This window comes from Gopherus evgoodei, chromosome 16, assembly GCF_007399415.2.
Source record: "Gopherus evgoodei ecotype Sinaloan lineage chromosome 16, rGopEvg1_v1.p, whole genome shotgun sequence".
Lineage (NCBI taxonomy): Eukaryota > Metazoa > Chordata > Testudines > Testudinidae > Gopherus > Gopherus evgoodei.
The window spans coordinates 20,653,142-20,670,520 of NC_044337.1; the positions used below are offsets into that span (position 1 = coordinate 20,653,142).

At 38.8% G+C, this 17,379-nt stretch overlaps 1 protein-coding gene across 5 annotated transcripts in view; it reads left to right on the top strand.

The window, feature by feature from the left end:
- The window catches only part of CAMSAP1 (calmodulin regulated spectrin associated protein 1), a 45,463-nt gene extending 28,484 nt beyond the window's left edge, over positions 1 to 16,979 (top strand). For all 5 annotated transcript variants that reach the window (XM_030535486.1, XM_030535491.1, XM_030535490.1 and 2 more), the window contains 9 exons: positions 1,392 to 1,483; positions 2,532 to 2,616; positions 3,029 to 5,441; positions 8,139 to 8,275; positions 8,386 to 8,594; positions 8,674 to 8,776; positions 9,105 to 9,220; positions 10,035 to 10,153; positions 14,827 to 16,979. In XM_030535486.1, the coding sequence (XP_030391346.1) occupies positions 1,392 to 1,483; positions 2,532 to 2,616; positions 3,029 to 5,441; positions 8,139 to 8,275; positions 8,386 to 8,594; positions 8,674 to 8,776; positions 9,105 to 9,220; positions 10,035 to 10,153; positions 14,827 to 15,129 (3,577 nt within the window). In that variant the 3' untranslated portion in view covers positions 15,130 to 16,979. The remainder of the gene's footprint in view (positions 1 to 1,391; positions 1,484 to 2,531; positions 2,617 to 3,028; positions 5,442 to 8,138; positions 8,276 to 8,385; positions 8,595 to 8,673; positions 8,777 to 9,104; positions 9,221 to 10,034; positions 10,154 to 14,826) is intronic.
- Positions 16,980 to 17,379: the final 400 nt, after the last annotated feature.

Below are 17,379 nucleotides of genomic sequence, written 5' to 3' on the forward strand. Positions count from 1 at the left end.
CCTCTCTAATGCAGCCATGGATGTTCTGAGTATTCATATAAATGTCCATTCCTTTTATGAATTCTATTAAGGTTTTGGCCTCAATAATGTCTTGTGACAATGAATCCCACAGATCAATTGTTGCATAAGTTTTTCCTTTTCAGTTTTAAAGTTGCAGCCTTTCAAATTTCATAAACATCTCTCTTTTCATATATTATGAAAACGGGTAAATAGGATCACCCAGTTTGTCTTCTCTTTATTTTATACATTATGACGCCCCCCCTTTGTTTGTTTTCCCTAAACTAAATGGTCCCCTTCTTTTCTCTTTGTATGGACACTTTCTTTTCTTGCTTCTAATAAATGTTATTACTATTTCTGAACCTTGTTTATTACTACTATATCTCTTTCCAGGGAATATGAAAGGTGGGGACATACCAGTGGCATATTATTTTCAGTATTACTTTCCATCGTAATCTTTATGCAGCCTAATATTTTAATTTTCACAACTGCTGCATGTAAAGCAAAGGGATTCGTTGAACTGTCCACAATGACAAGCAGGTCTTTCTCCTGAGTTGTTAGTTAACTTAGAACCCACTAAATTGTATGAAAAGTTCAAATTATTATATTTATGAATATTATTTTAGAGAGAAATATCCATTAAGAAGTTGAGGTAGCAGAGCTGTGGATGGTAGCACTTTAGGAGCCAGTCTGTTGGTTGATTTTGTCTTTTGAAGTAACAACCACAAAAATCTGCTACAGCATGGCATTTTGGTTTGCCTTGTAACCCTGTAGTTTTCGTGACTACGTGTATTTTATTTTCACATATTCATGACAATATATTAAACTTTGGCACAGATCATATTGCAAATGGTTGCTTCAGTTTAGTAGCCTATTCTGGATATGTAAAATCTCTCTTAATTGATTTTGGTTAAAGCTCCCTGGGTTTCTTTTCTAATATTCTATTCTCTTTCAGATTTAATCATAAGATTAAACTAAAATCTTTAACTCTCGGTTACTTTTGAAGAGGTGTGTTAAGAATATAAAATTACTCAATCTTCCCTCAGTCCTCTTTTTCTATTAGTTATACATGTATTTGTCTCCAGTGTACTGTTAAATAAAGTAAATTAAGTTACATATTAAGATCACTGCATGTGGATAAGTAGTACATGTCAAACTGATTTCCAGTAGTAGACTGAAATGTATAATACTGTAACTGAAATATTGATTTTAATTTTCCATATTTGCTTAGAATAACTTTTACCAGTTCTTTTATTTAGTGATACGTTTTTGCTTGGCAAGAATGGTAGGGTATCAGCTATCAGGTAACCTTCCAAGTATGTCACTTTTCTTCTACCTCTCTAGAAAAGTATTTCTCATGATAGCGATTAAGTTGTTTTTGTTTTTTTCCTTAGTGGCAAAGGAAGCCCTGCCTTTAGCCCATCCCATCCATTACTGCCTTTGAGACAGAAGCAACAGAAATCATTGCAAGGGGAAGATAGCTCCGGTAAGCCTTCCATCTCAAACCTGTATGACAGTGTCCAGTGAGCCAAGTAGCCAAGGGCAGTGTTTACCTGGAGGAACTTATATAGCATATTTACAAATATGATGTCAATGTAAGCATTATTACATTCTGAATGAGTTTTCAAACATGATGATATTGATTATTTAGGTAATGCAGAAATCTCCATTTTGACTGTGGATTTAACTTTAAACATTCTAAATCAGAGGAACTTTAAAGATTTTAAGTACTCCCTTGTAAGCAAATTCAGGGGAAAGGTGGGGAGATGAGTTGCATTTGTTACTATATGTGGTTTATAAGTGAACAATCTAAAATTGAATTAAGCAACAGTCAATCAGGATGCAGTCACTTACGTATTTATTGTGTTAAAGATTACTTCAGAATTTAATATTGACAATATACATTTCTTGATATTAAAGGGATTTTTAAGATGTCTTCAAGAAAGATATTGTAAGAGTGCAAAGTATTATCAATATCATTCGTTTCAAAAGTGAGTGTGCTCCTGAATTAAATGTGCAAGAAATGAACACAAACAATTTGCGTTTCTTGGCACAAAAAGAAAGCAGCAACTTACCTGGGATGTGGAGAACTTTGACAAAAGTGTTAGGAAGTAAGATACTCAATAAAAACAAATCTACTCAAAGTTCCAATGTGTTTTGCATGTCTGTGTATTGAGAATTATTTTAAAAATTTGGCTTTATGAAAGGATCATATTCAAGTTTAGCATTTATAATTAAAGCAAATGCTAAATTACTTGTTTTATAATCTTTGATATTAAAGATATCTTTATACCTGTATTGTCTACAGTCATCCTAAAACACATACATTTGTTGCAGGTTAGCTTTTACTTTTCATATCTATTTTAAATATTGAATTTGCCTTTATTTCTTTTTTCCTGCTTTAATATACTAAGGTTTACCTGTTTTATGTTGCCATCTCTTGGTGATGTAGTTTATTGTATTTAATGTTTTAAAATCATGATATAAAAACACCATTTCCAAAGCTTTCAGTAAACATTTAAAAAATATTATAGGTCATCGACATCGTTCTAATTCTTTGACACGAGTTGATGGGCAGCCACGAGGTTCAGTTCTTGCATGGCCAGAGAAAAAACCCAGGTAATTGCTCTGTTTGATGTAAGAACTTGATTTGTTCAGAAGCCGGGGGTTAGATTATATGGCAAATTGACTGCAGTAGTCTGTAGTCTGAATTGTTTGGAGCCAGGCATACGTGGGATATTTAACTTTTCTTAAACACATTGGCCTACGTGTTCAGAGGTGATTTGGGTGCCTTGATCCTTGGGTGACAATTTGAGATGCCTTAAAGGGATGTGATTTTTTTTTCAGAAAGTGGTAAACACTGCCCAGCCTCTCAAGGTCAAGGCATCTCAAATTGCCACCTGGTATCACTAGTCACTCTTGATATAGGCCACTCTTCTCAAAATAGAGCACAGATTTTATATGTTGTAAGAAATCTGCAGTGACTACTTTTGCAACTGTAGATTCTTTTTAATGGCTCTGTCTCTTCTAGGCCTCTGTCTCAGCCAACACCATTTGCTCTTCATCATGCCACAAGTAGCGATGTGGACCCTGGATCTGGTGACAGCATTAGCCTGGCTAGATCGATCAGTAAAGACAGCCTAGCTTCAAATATTGTCAATCTAACTCCAAAACACCAGTCTCATCCTTCATCAATTAAAACGAATGGAAAAAGTTTACTGAACAATGTTGAAATTGAGGATGAAGATGAAGAACTTATTGCAATAATCAGATCTGATGAAATACCAGACCGGGGTGACCTTGAACTGAAGAGTGTGTCATCCAGGGCACCTAGCCTAGTTGCAACCGCATGGTCTTCAAAAACACAAAGTGAGGCCATAGAAAGCAAACCAGATAGTTTTTACCTAGAACCTTTAATGCCTGCAGTCTTAAAGCTAGCAAAAGAAAAACAAATGATCAATAAAGAGGATGAGTGTGGTGAGGGGAAACAAAGGGGCTTCATAACAAAAAGGCTAAATGAGGGGCACCTCCCTATGGTCCGTAAAAAAGCAAATAGCAGTCATGGTGATCATGATATCAATAGGACTTTTACTCCAATTTCTAGTTCTGATTTCACCGCAGTTGCAGATCCCTGTACTGCAGGATTAGAAGCTCCTAGTCCATTAGCTAGTAGCAGTTTAGATCCTTCATCTCAGGAGCAATCCACTGGAGGATTCTTCCTTCATACTGCCAAAGTTGATGACGATGTAACAAGCAAAGTCAATGTCAGCTATGTGAAAAGTACTAACTCACATGTTCCCAGTACCACATGGACTATGGTGAGACAAGATTCTGATTCAGATTTCGATGCAGAGGTGGCTGAACAAGATTTGGTGGTGGTAGATGACCATCCAGTAGTCACTAAATACCTAGGTGAAGAGGAATCAGCAAAGTTACAAGAGGATATGAAGGTAAAGGAACATGAAGATAAGGATGATGCCAGTGGACGTTCAAGTCCATGTCTGAGTACAATTTCTCAAGTTAGCAGTGTGTCCATGACTAGTGGGAGTGTCAGAATGACTAACTTTGCAGAACGGAAGCTCCAAAGACTTAATAGCTATGAAACAAAGTCCAGTACAAGCAGTTCCCAAAAGACCACACCAGATGGGTCGGAGAGCTGCCCAGCACCATTAACAACTTGGAAACAAAAGCGAGAGCAAAGCCCCACCAGACAAAATAAAGATAATGTCAATCTTTTGGCTTCTGAACTGGTACAGCTCCACATGCAGTTGGAGGAGAAGCGAAGAGCAATAGAAGCTCAAAAGAAAAAAATGGAAGCTCTGTCTGCTAGGCAGCGACTAAAGCTGGGTAAGGCAGCTTTTTTGCATGTTGTTAAAAAAGGGAAAGCTGTGGATGTTCTACAGCCTCTTAAACCAGAACACTTTGCAAAAGAATACTCTCGGAACAGTGGTGAAGATTTAGATGAAGTTTCTTTGAGTTCAAAGTCAGAGGAATTTCTGGTAAGAGAGGAAGAGAGAGAAGAAATACTTTATGATTCACAAGAAGTAACAAAAGTGAAAATGCAAGAAAACATAGCTTTTGTTGAGCTACACAAACCAAAAGAATCTGCTGCTATGCATGAAATAGAAAAAAGTAAGATTATTTCTGCTGCTCTTCTAGAAGATAATGGTTCTGAAGTGGTGGATGTCAGTGAATGTGATCTTTCCATTGAAAAACTAAATGAAACAATCAGTACACTTCAGCAGGCTATCTTAAAGATTTCTCACCAACAGGAACTTCTTATGAAATCTCCAACGGTACCATCACCAAGTACAAGAAATAACTCACAGGACCAAAAAGTAAAACCATCAATTCATTTTGTTGAACCCCTCTCTCCAACTGGAATGAGCAATCTTCGTAAACCACCTCGACTTGGTCAAGGGCGGAGTCCTCGCTCTGGAAAACCAATTGAACTGAAAGTCGCTAAAGACAGACATCAAAATTCAACACGTATTAAAACTCCAACACAAAGTGTAGAAACCTTACCACATTTAAGACCATTTCCTTCTAATAATTCATTCAGGACACCAACAGAAACTGGTTTTGAAAATAGTCCAGATCATGGAAGTGGCTCTCAAGATAAGTTTTTCTTTGATAGCTATAGACGCCATGATGAGAGTAATCAACAGGCATGTGTTCTTTCTACTTCCAAAGATGCAAATATTATCTCTGAAATGAGCAAAGATGTGAATAGCTACTTAAAGGAAGGATTAAATTCTTCCGATGGCTCAGGAAAAGAAAACATCCCAGTGGATGAACCACTGAGAAGCAAGGTTAATCTCATAGAAGTAGACCTGTCTGACTTAAAAGCCCCGGATGAAGAAGGAGAAATTGAAAGCCAGGATAGCTCTACAGGCATAATTAATGAAGGTGATCAGAAGTCTGGGCTAGGGTTTTTCTTCAAGGTAAGCACAGGACGCTTTCAGTTTCATATATATATGAAGCATCATTAGACATTTGTTTAATATTAGAATCTAGTGTGTATGTCCTCAAACTCCTTTGGCCCAACTCACTACAGTGTGGATGCACTTTAATGATAAAATTTGAATCTGAAAAGAGTTCTTCGTAGAGGAGAGAGTTCTTTAAACTTATGGGTGAAATCCTGGCCTAATTGAAGTGAATGGCAAAGCTTCTATTGATTTCAATGGCGCCAGGAATTCACCCCATATGTTCTTACTAATATGTTCAAAGAGATTTATTCTCTGTATTCAGAAGATAAATACAGTGGGAAGAATACTTTCATAAAATGTGTATGTAATACAAGCAATGTAACTTACTATTGCTCATTTACTATCCTGCTCCCAAAAGTTGGGATAGGAAGAAAAGATTGGCTGGAATACACATTTCACTTTCACTTTGTGGTCATTAGATGGATTTTCATCATGTGATGTATAAAGCTGGATATAATTTCAACAATCTGTTAACTTCATGACTAGATTCCATGCTACTGGAGGCATATTAAACCATCATTTACTTCTGGTGGTTCAGTTTCCAGACATCATCTGATACTCTTCAATCTATATAACTTGAGACATGGTGGTAAAAATAATGAAAACAATAATTCAATATTTTGAAAGCCTGTTAAAGGTCTATACCTTCCAGATACATAAACTACATTCTGTTATTTTAAGGTTTGTTGTGGGATACATGAAACTGTCTGAGATGAATAATTAAAAATAACTGTTTTTGTTAATTTAAACATCCTATCAAAGAAATAATTGGGTTCCCCATGAGATGATTTAAGACCAGTCTGTCACCACCATTTTGTCTTGCTTTCTGGGAACTCTAAGAAGCCTCTTCAAGGTTGCAGAAATACTTCATCTGCAATTTTTGAATTATTCGACTCTCCATTTGATGTTCTGAGATAACTGTAGCTTGAAATATTTACCTGACACCAGGAAGTTGCAAACATACGAAAGATGGATGTGGTGGTTGGTAGTTCCCGACAGATATAAACGCATGCACTGGTGAAAAATTTGTGTGACGTGCCTAGCTGCTGGAAGATGAGAATTTTGATATCATCTGACAAACTTCTTGTATCTGCCTCCTATTTCCAGTGAGTTGAGGAGGAGAGGGAGCTCTACATCTTTTTCTTTCTCAAATGTGGGCCTTTTTGAAAACACAAATTCTGTCTTTTGTGTATTGAAATAGTTTCTCTGCTGCTCATCTGAGCTGGACAGGGTATAGAATTATTTACATAACTAGTCGTAAAAATTTCAGCAACGCATTTTTGATCAGAATTAGCCTATTCATCAAAATTAAAGCATTTAGCAGGACCACATCAGTTTTGACAGAACTGTACCTCCAAGGCAGGTTTCAAAACCTGCCAGGTTTCCTGTTAGCTTACCTGCCCAACACGTCAGCAGCCCTCATGATGAGCTGGATTTTCAGGCTCCCAGCTCCCTGGCAGCCTAATTTCTATTCTCCTGACTCAACAGCTGCCTCAGCTCCCAGGGCTTCCATGACCTTAGGGCAGCCCACCACATGGGCTGCCTCAGAGTTGGGGCTGCCGGGGTCCCCAACACCCAGTAGAGATGTGCAGAAAATGGTAATTTTGTTACATGAAGAATTTAGAAATGTCCATTTTTTTTCTCCAGATCGTTGCAAAACCATATCTTGAAATCTTGTGCTAAAGGGAATTACTGTTTTCCAGCCAGCTCTAATTATCTGTATTGTGGTACTGCATAGGAGCCTAGGTCCTGGACCAGGAGCCTGTTGTGTAAGGCACTGTATAAACATATAACAAAAAGATGGTTCTGGCTCCAAGGATATTAAATCTAAATAATGTACTAACAGGCCTTCTTTGTTTCATCACTAGCTCTAGAATGTGTAAGGGGAAGTTGTTAGAGCTGAAGTATATTAATGCTATGATATTTATAGAAACACTACATATTTTTCAAATGTAATATTCTTTGCAGCTGTTAAAATTTAAAGAAGCTACTAGGATACTGTATGTGCTTGTGTTTCTGTATAGTATTAATTATAGTGAGTATCACAAGCAGGGCAACTTCACAATGTCTTTAAATTCTAGTTAAATTAGTTTGAAAGAGAAGCTGTTTAAACTTCAGTGAATTTGATCTTTGCCTTGGTATAGTATAGTTTGGTGGTAGTTCACTCCAGTAAATACATTTGTATAATAGAATTACTGATACAGGATGTCTTGGTCAGTGTGAGAATTACTCTGCACAGTGTAGTTTGCAGTTTAAGATATGTTCCTGCATTTTGTTTGTTTGACAATGAAATTATAGTGGACTATGATGGAGGCTGATGTTTCCCCTTGGATCTCCATGAACACTAGATGTGTATTTTCACAAGATTTTCTTATTTGAGCAAAAATGCTGAAAACTACTTATGTAGTGTACAACTCCTTAACTTATTATATTGTGAAGTCTGGAAAAGTGTAGACTTCACAAGATATTTGGAAACTATTTTACACCTGTAAAGCAGATGATTGGAATGTAGCTTATACATTCCTCAGGGTACTCTCAGAATAGATATGAGCTTTTTGAAGTTTTCACTTTTGATCTCAAGTATTTGTTGATGTCCAGTTTAATCTCCCATCTCCAAAGCTCTGTATCTTATGTGGAAATTCAATTCTGCAGGATGAACAGAAAGCAGAAGATGAGCTAGCAAAAAAGCGCGCAGCATTCCTTTTAAAACAGCAGCGGAAAGCTGAAGAGGCTCGGATCCGAAAACAGCAGCTTGAGGCAGAAGTTGAACAAAAGAGAGATGAAGCCCGGTAATTGTAACATTTACACTGCACTGTGGAAAGGAATAATTTTACAACCTATCCTTTTCCTTGAGAAAATGGGAAGTTACTAGATTCTGAAAACCATGTTTGCTTTTCAGTCGCAAAGCTGAAGAGGACCGAATACGAAAAGAGGAAGAGAAGGCCCGAAGAGAACTCATCAAACAAGAATACTTGAGAAAAAAACAGCAGCAAATTTTGGAAGAGCAAGGACTTGGAAAACCCAAATCAAAACCCAAAAAACCTAGGCCAAAGTCTGTCCATCGAGAAGAGTCATACAGTGATTCAGGAACAAAATGTTCTTCCACACGTGAGTATTTTTCATTCCCACTTGAGTCCGCAATCTGTTTTAGCAAAGTCATATTTCATGTCATCTTTCTTTCCTGTAGCTGATAATCTGAGTAGTGCTCAGTCTGGTTCCAGCCTGTCTTTGGCCTCAGCAGCAACTACTGAACCTGAAAGCATACACTCTGGTGGCACTCCTTCCCAACGGTAAAGACAATTAAAAATAAATCTTATATTATGAAATAGGACTGGGATTAACTATTGATATAATGAATAATTATTAATTTATTTTATAAAGTTATTAGGCAAAATGGCATATGGATGGGGTTCTTCATCTGTTCTATTTGGATCTATAATACACATTACCTTGTAATCATCTTTTAAAAATAGAGATGATAGAAACTTACTGTCTTTTGGGAGGGACAGTTATGCTGGAGGAGAATTGCTTTTCTCATTAAGAGAAAATGTCTGTTGAATGCGAAATAATTTATTTAACAAAAAACTCAAACTGGTGATCCCTGCTTTGCTCCAACAGAGTAGAGTCAATGGAATCCTTACCAATATTGAGCAGGAATCCAAGCAGAAACACAGAAAGAGATTGGGAAAATGCATCAACAGCATCCTCAATTGCTTCAGTGGCAGAGTACACAGGTAAATGTTTCCATTTTAGGTTAATCATTTCTAACTAACAATTATTAAATAATAAATATTATGGTCTGATGAGTTCTTGTTCTTGGAAGCTCAGGTGTGTCAGAATGCTTGAATGTTTCAAAAGTGCCAGTAATCTAATTTAAATAGTGAATATTAGATATAGAAAATGCTTCAGTTGTTTCATTTTAAATGAATTACTTTTTGCTATAATCAGTGCAAAATCCTTCAATATTTGGAGTTGCTGCAATAGGTAAATAGAGTCAACATTGTTGTGATAAGTTTGGGAGAATTTTTTTGTTAATTTGTTCCATAAACACAATGCTTATAGTCTTGGTGGCTACTTGTGAGCTTCCTAGTTAGTTGCTGAGCCAGAATGTTAGTTGCCTGATGTAGTTGCTGAGGGAATGGGAAAAGGATTTAAAGTAGAAAATGGTTGCTTGGAAAGAGGGGGTTCCCCAGGAGCCTAAAATTCCCACTCGAACTTTGCCAGTTTCTAGTACAGATTCAGGGGCATATGTAGGAATGAGGAACCCCTCTGGGTTTATGCACTGGATGCATGACTGTTTAGCCCTTCAGTACATACAAAACAAACTTTTATTTAAAGTCGCTTTTCACTTAGATTTTTTTAAATACCTGATGCTTCCTTAATGAAGCGATATTTTGCATCATAAAAATGTAAGCCATTGTTCCCATCAATTTGAAACTGCGGCTCTTAGCTTTACATATTTATTTAATAGAATTAAAATTTAAGAACTGTTTTTAAATTTACCTTGTTACAATATTTAGTTAATAACTTGTTTCATAACTTTCTTAGGTCCAAAATTATTTAAAGAACCCAGCAGCAAGTCAAACAAACCAATTATTCACAACGCTATATCCCATTGCTGTCTTGCTGGAAAAGTGAATGAGCCACATAAGAATTCAATATTAGAGGCAAGTAGTTATTTATTAAAAACTGCAGTGTTATGAATGCACCTGCAGTAAACTATCACCTGTAATGCTTATTTCATAATTTCGTTAATGGTATGTTATCTTGAATGCTCTTCCCATAACATGCCTATGAAGTCAAGCATGTTGTTTTCATTAATACAGCGGACGGTTGTTTTTCCTTCCTTCCTTATTCCTCCCTTCCCCAAATCTGCATTTGGAAGAATTTTCTGCATGCTCCTATTTAAACTATTAGAAAAGTTGAAAATTAAGTTCAGTTTTATTTGTTAAAATGTGGATGCTTCCATTGGCAACAAGTGTGTTGTGAGTAAAACATTCATTTCCTTGAAGAAGGTCAGTGATGCAGAGTTAGGCAGAAGAAGATTTTAAAGAAAGAAAAATGAACTTTAATGTTTAAATACTACAGTGATAATATTAAAGAAAAACTTAAGCTAAGTAGATTTGAAGGATGAGGCAAAAAGATAACCATTAAAAATCTTGAGGCAGTTTCTTTTTATCATTAAGAAAAAAGACTTTGCCTCGGTTTGTGGAAATGTGTCCGAAAATACTGTTATGAGCTGGGTTCGCTGGCATCAGAAAGGAATCTCCTTTGTGATTGCTGAGATTTCGCAACTAAACTTACTTTTGTTTCAGAAATATGTACAGTGTCTTACACCATCACAAACCGTGGGTTGTAAAAATAAAAACAATTTTTTCTACAAAGCAAGTCAATATAAATGTCCAAAGATTGCATTTCCAGAAGTCCTGATGTGATGTAAATGTGAGAATTATGTTGTCTGGCTGATGGGTCTTGCCCACATGCTCAGGGTCTAACTGATCGACATTTTAGGGTTTGGGAAAGAATTTTCTCCCAAGTCAGATTGGCAAAGACCCTGCATGTTTTTTGTTTGTTTTTTTTCAACATCCTCTGCAGCATGGGGCACAAGTCATTTTCAGGTTTAAACTAATATAACTGGCAGATTCTCTGTAACTTGAAGTCTTTAAATCATGATCTGAGGATTTCAGTAACTCAGCCAGGGGTTATGGGTCTATTGCAGGAATGGATGGGTGAAGTTCTGTCACCTGCAATATGCAGGAAGTCAGACTAGATGGTCCCTTGTGACCTTGAATTCTGTGAGTTCAGTAATCCTTCCCCTGCTCCCCAATTTAGAGCCAGACTAATTTAAAGGGGTTAAAGAAAAATCCACGTATTCGTTCAAAAGAAAAATACATGCACTCTTTTTTTATACTGTAAAATTCTTCCTGTGATGTTGAGTTGCAGCGCAAGATATAATAATGGAGACGGTGCAAGAACAGGAAACAAACCAGTGTTTTCTGAATTATTACTCTTCCTCCAAGTCTCTTTACAGTAAAATAATTCAGACAATATTTTGAGATCTTGAATTTCTTCAGTGTTCCTGTTTTGATTTGCATCATCACTTTCTTTGGCTGACACGGCTTTCACAGGAGTTGCTTGTCCATCTCCCTGAAATACCCAGTACAACTAAAAATAATCCTAAACTGCCTTCTGTAGGGTATGCTCAGGTATTTAAACAGCTGTGTTCACAAAGGTAATCTGTAATTTCTCTGTTTATATGGGGCTTGTGGCACTTGTGATGGAAAGTGATTGGTCTAGATGTGCTCCTAATGAGCCTTATTATTATTAATTATTTAAAAAATCACTTCTTGTTGTTCTCTTTCCATATTAAAATGGCAACTGCATTCTCCAAGGTAAAAGCTTCATGCTCCTCTATGGGTTAGTCACCAGGAGGTGCTCATATCACAAGACAATGTCAGGTTTTTATCCCTGTAGCCCAGTGTTGGCAGCCTTTCAGAAGTGGTATGCCAAATCTTTTTATTCACTTTAATTTAAGGTTTTGTGTTCCGGTAATGCATTTTAATACATATTATATAGCTAAACTAGTGTTGTATTGTAAAATAAACAAGGTTTTCAAAATGTTTAAGAAGCTTCATTTAAAATTAAATTAAAATGTTGATTTTACGCTGCTGGCCTGCTCAACCTGATGCTGATCTGGGGTTCTGTTCACCTAGGCTGGCAGCAGGCTGAGCGGGGCCTGCAGCTGGGACCCCGGCTGGCAAGGGTCTGGCAGCCAGAACCCCAGACCAGCAACGGGCTGTACAAGGTCGGCGGACGGGACCTAGCCCAGCAGTGGGCTGAGCGGCACGGCCCACTGCCGCTCAGGAGTTCTATCCGTTGGCTTCTGCCAGCCGGGATACCGGCTGCTGGACCCGCTCAGCCAGCTGCCAGTCTGGGGTCCCAGCCCTGCCCATATACAGTGGGTACCTACCTTCTCCCTGGTTCTGGCCTATTCTCTGCCTCTCTCTGCACTGAGCTGAGAGTGGGAGTGAACTGAGCACAGGGCTGGGGGTTAAGGGTCTTGCCAGGAGCTAGAATGATGGGAGGGGGGAGGCGTTAAGGTTGGAGCAGGAGGTTTGTGTGTGGGGCACTTACCTGGGCAGCTCTCATTTGGTGTGAGGGGTGCAGGTGGGAATATGTGTGTTTGTGTGTATGCAGGAGCTCCTGTTTGGTGCTGAGGGTGGGTTTGGGGATGTCAGGGTGCAAGAGTCAGGGCTAGGGGCATGTGTGGGGGGGTGCAGGTGTCAGGGCAGGGGGGCTGGGTATTCGTGGGGGTGCCAGAGTCAGGACTAGGGTCATGGGGGGGTGAAGGAGTCAAGCAGAGGGCTGGGTATGTATGAGGGGGGTACAGGGCTCAGGGCAGGGCCCTGCCCCCATCCACTCCCTCCTACTTCCTACCCCTTGACTGCCCCCCTCAAAACCCCCAACCCCCCATCCCCTGACTGCCCCTACCCTTATCCACACACCTCCCTCCAGACAGACCCCCGAGACTCCCATGCCTATCCAACCGCTCCCCGCCCCCTGATAGGATCCCCAGAACTCCCGACCCATACAACCCCTTCTTCTCCCTGCCTGCCTCAACCCCTCTCCACACCCCTGACAGGCCCCCCCAAGAACTCTCGACTCATCCAGCTCCTTGTCCTCTGACCACCCCCTCCAGAGACACCCCCCCCCGATCCTCCTTGCTCCTTGTCCCCTGACTGCCCTGACCCCTATTTTCGCCCCACCCCACCTCCGGACAGACCCCGGGACTCTCATGCCCCATCCACCCCTCTCTGCTCCCTGACCGCTCCCTCCAGAGACCCCCCCGGCCCCTAACCACCCCGCCCAAGATCCCAACCCCTGTCCAACCCACCCTGCTCCCTGTCCCCTGACTGCCCCAACCCCCCCAGCCCCGAGCCCCTTACCATGAAGCTCCTAGCAGCATGTTCTGCTCTGTGCAGAGCAAGATGCACTGCCCCACGGGAACGGACAGCCCCGCCCCTCAGAGTGCTGCACGTGCGACGGCATGGCTCCAGGGGAGGTAGAAGCGTGTCTGCCTCCCCACGGAGCCAAACACTGACCCACAGGAGCACGCAGCCCACCAGGGGAGAGGGAAGGCAGGGGAGGGGCTGGTGGCTTGTCGCACCAGGAGAGTGGGGCCATTTGCCCACCCTTGCATTAGAGTGAGCCTGGGCACACCTTGTGTGCACGCCTATGCTTCTGCCTCCTCCGCTTGTCTCCCTCCCCCCCCCCTCGCCGGAGGGGCAGAAAAGCAGGCCGGGCTGGGCAGCACAGGGCAGGATTTTTAATGGCATGCAGCATGCTATTAAAAATTGGCTCACGTGCCATAGGTTGCCGACACCTGCTGTAGCTAATGTAATTATTGTATCCAATCACTGTGTCTTAAGCAATATACCACGGGTTGGCAACCTTTCAGAAGTGGTTTGCCGAGTCTTCATTCATTCACTCTGATTTAAGGTTTCGCATGCCAGTAATACATTTTAATGTTCTTAAAAGGTCTTTTTCTACAAGTCTATAATATATAACTAAACTATTGTTGTATGTAAAGTAAATAAGGTTTTTAAAATGTTTAAGAAGCTTCATTTAAAATTAAATAAAATGCAGAGCCCCCCCCACCCCCCCGGACCAGTGACTAGGACCCAGGCAGTATGAGTGCCACTGAAATCAGCTCGCGAGCCGCCTTCACACCCATGCCATAGGTTGCCTAGCCCTGCAATATACTGTCATTGCAGTGTATAGTTTCTATGCTGATAATGTCAAATACAGAAGAAATTCAATTAATTAGATCACTGTTTGTATATTGAATGGTACTGGTTTTTCCCTTTTTGTCCTTCTGAAAAAAAATCTTATTGCAGAGAAGTTTATTCTAAACTTAATATTGTCAAATTTAAAAATAAAATAAGCAGAAGCATAGTGAAAATTGTTGACAAAGTGTTCTGTCCCCAGTCTGATGAGGTTTTTGCATCCCATTGTTTTTAGCTTGGAGATTCCTCTTTTAGCAGTTGAGTTCTTTCTGGGTCATGAATTCTTCTTGTCTCCACTATTACATTATATTGATACGTGGCAGATCAGCATCTCCTGTGCTCTGTATTACTGTTATATCTGGAAAACCCAACTTCTAGTGTCAGAGGTCATGGGGGGGGGGCAAACAGCAGAAAACACTATTTTAAATGTTTAACATTCAAGAATTCCAAATTAAGCAACTTTTAATCTTCATACCTTTAATTTACTGAGTACTCAGTATTGTTTGTTAGTCTTCTTTATGAACAGTCCTAAGCATTTTTTTTTTTAAATACAGGAACTAGAGAAGTGTGATGCCAACCACTACATTATTTTGTTCCGTGATGCTGGCTGCCAGTTTAGAGCACTTTACTGCTACTACCCTGACACTGAAGAAATCTACAAGCTGACTGGAACAGGGCCAAAGAGCATCAACAAGAAAATGATTGACAAGCTTTATAAATATAGCTCAGACAGAAAACAGTTTAACGTCATTCCAGCCAAAACCATGTCTGTCAGTGTGGATGCTCTTACTATTCATAACTATTTGTGGCAAGCCAAGCGACCTGCAGTGCCAAAGAAGACTCAGACTCGTAAATGACACTGAATTTTTGGGGAGAAGATTGCTGAATGGGATTACATTGAAAGAAGAAACGGTTATCATTTTCCTCCAGTTGGGTGTGAAATGTGCAGAACCATAAATATTTTTAAGAGGCTTCTAAACAAAAGCCATGGATGCAAGTAAATAAGAATGAAGGAACATTGCCAGTGTTTTTTTATGAATGATAAATCTGCTGTTACGCCCAATGCTAACTACTGAGGCTTTCAAATGAGAGACTGCATGTAGCAAGATCTTTAATCAGTGGATGTCCTTTTACTTGAAGCTCTTTGTATGTACAAATTGGAAATAATTTAGTTTGTTTTTCTCTCCACCTCATTTCCTCTTTTTTTCCCCATCACTCTTAAAGTTGGCAAGCTCTGAACTTCAGTAGAAGAATTGAGAACAGATCTTGGGGGGGTGAGTTTTTTTTGTTTTTGTTTTTTTAATGTTCCTTGGGGAAAATCATTCTGTGAGAATCTTTTTGAGGAATTGTATAGTATATCAGATTGTTGTACTGTATTTGCTGCCAACGTTAAGTTCAGTGCTCAGATTTCTGAAAAAGCCCCAGCCCATGCTGCTCAGAACAAAGTTTACGTACAGTATCTGTTCACTATAAGCACTGAAAGATTGCAAAGTCTGTCTTTTTTAAAAATAACGTTTACAGATTTAAAGATGGCTATTTCTGGAACACAATCATGAAGAAGCATACAGGTGCTAATAGCTGGAATATGCCTGACTGAAACTTGAGGCAAGCTGAATGGAGCACAGTTATCATTATTTCAGTTTCAGGTAGTGTCCTAAAGATTTGTTTGCTTTAATAAAGACAGATTCTGGTAGATGTAGAACATTTCCACTGAGCACGTTACTCCTGTATGATGGTGCACTTAAAGATCACAAATTTTAATGTTTTTATTATGTCATGAAATGTAATTCTACTTTCTTTGTCCTGTCTTTATTCTGAATGAGCAGCATGCTCTAAAATGAAGAGTGTGTACATTTTTTTTTATTTGGGGTGATATATTAATATATATTGGTTTGTTTTCTCATTTAAAAGCAATTTTTGAACAGAAATTTGCATTTGTTTCAAAAGCCCAAAGAAGTCAAATGACTTTGATTTCTTTTCATGTTGAAATATTAAATCTTGAGTTATGACCTTAAAAATCTTTGTGGTGTTCAGCGGATCAAATTTTTGTTTTGGGGGCAACAGGACATATTTGCAGTTTTATTTGTTAAAGCTCTCATTTCCCTTTTATATCCATGCTTTAAAGCAACTAGAGTGCTGTAGCTACAACATAACTTATCCATTAGCATGTTCCTACTACGTCATACTTTGACACTACTACCTGAGGATTTTGTAGGTTTATAACTTTGGTTTGCACGTTTACTTTTATTCGAGGTGTTACTTGAATATATGTCTTTTAGTGCAGAGGGCACCATTTGAATCCTAGATATAAAACTGAAGCTCTAAAATACAATACAGTGTAAATTATTAAATAAACTTTCCAAATAATGGTATAAACTGAGTCTTGTACATAAGGGGGAAAATAGGGTACGTGATAAAATGCTAGTTAGAGCAAAGTGGAGGTCTTCCATTGCAGTCTTTTTCAGTTCCCCCCCACCAATACTTTTTAAATAGACTGCTTCAACTTTGTAAATTTTGTTAGATAGCTGGTTGCGTGTAAATAACTAAAGGCTTTATGATTTCTCAAATGCTAAATATTAAACACTATTATATGAGTAATTTTTCAGTTACCATGCTTTTCATGCTTGTGCTTTATTTCTCACTGTTTGATATTATATACCATATTTATTTTATGAAGCACTGAAATTTAATAAAAATCATTAGCTGATTTCTTTTTTTATTTCATGTGTACCTTTTGTTGCCACATCCTGTCAAAGAACTAATCATAAGCTTTACAGATGTGCTATTCTATGTTTACATATAGATGAAGATTCTTATAAAGCAGAAGTTGCTATAGGTATTGGCATAGTATCATCCTCTTGACCTTTTTCTAAACAGTAACATTTGGCCAAAATCATATAGGGGCTTCCAGCAAAGCATAGAACAGTTTTAAAAAATATTTATGCTCATATGTTTCATTCAAAGTACTTTGTAAATTAGTTAAAGTATTTTATCACCAGTTTACATATAGAAAAACTAAGATACAGAATCTGAAGTTACACAGTGAGTCAGTGACAAAGCTAGAAATGAAATCCCAGGTCTCCTGTCTGAGTCTTGTCCCCTTTCTA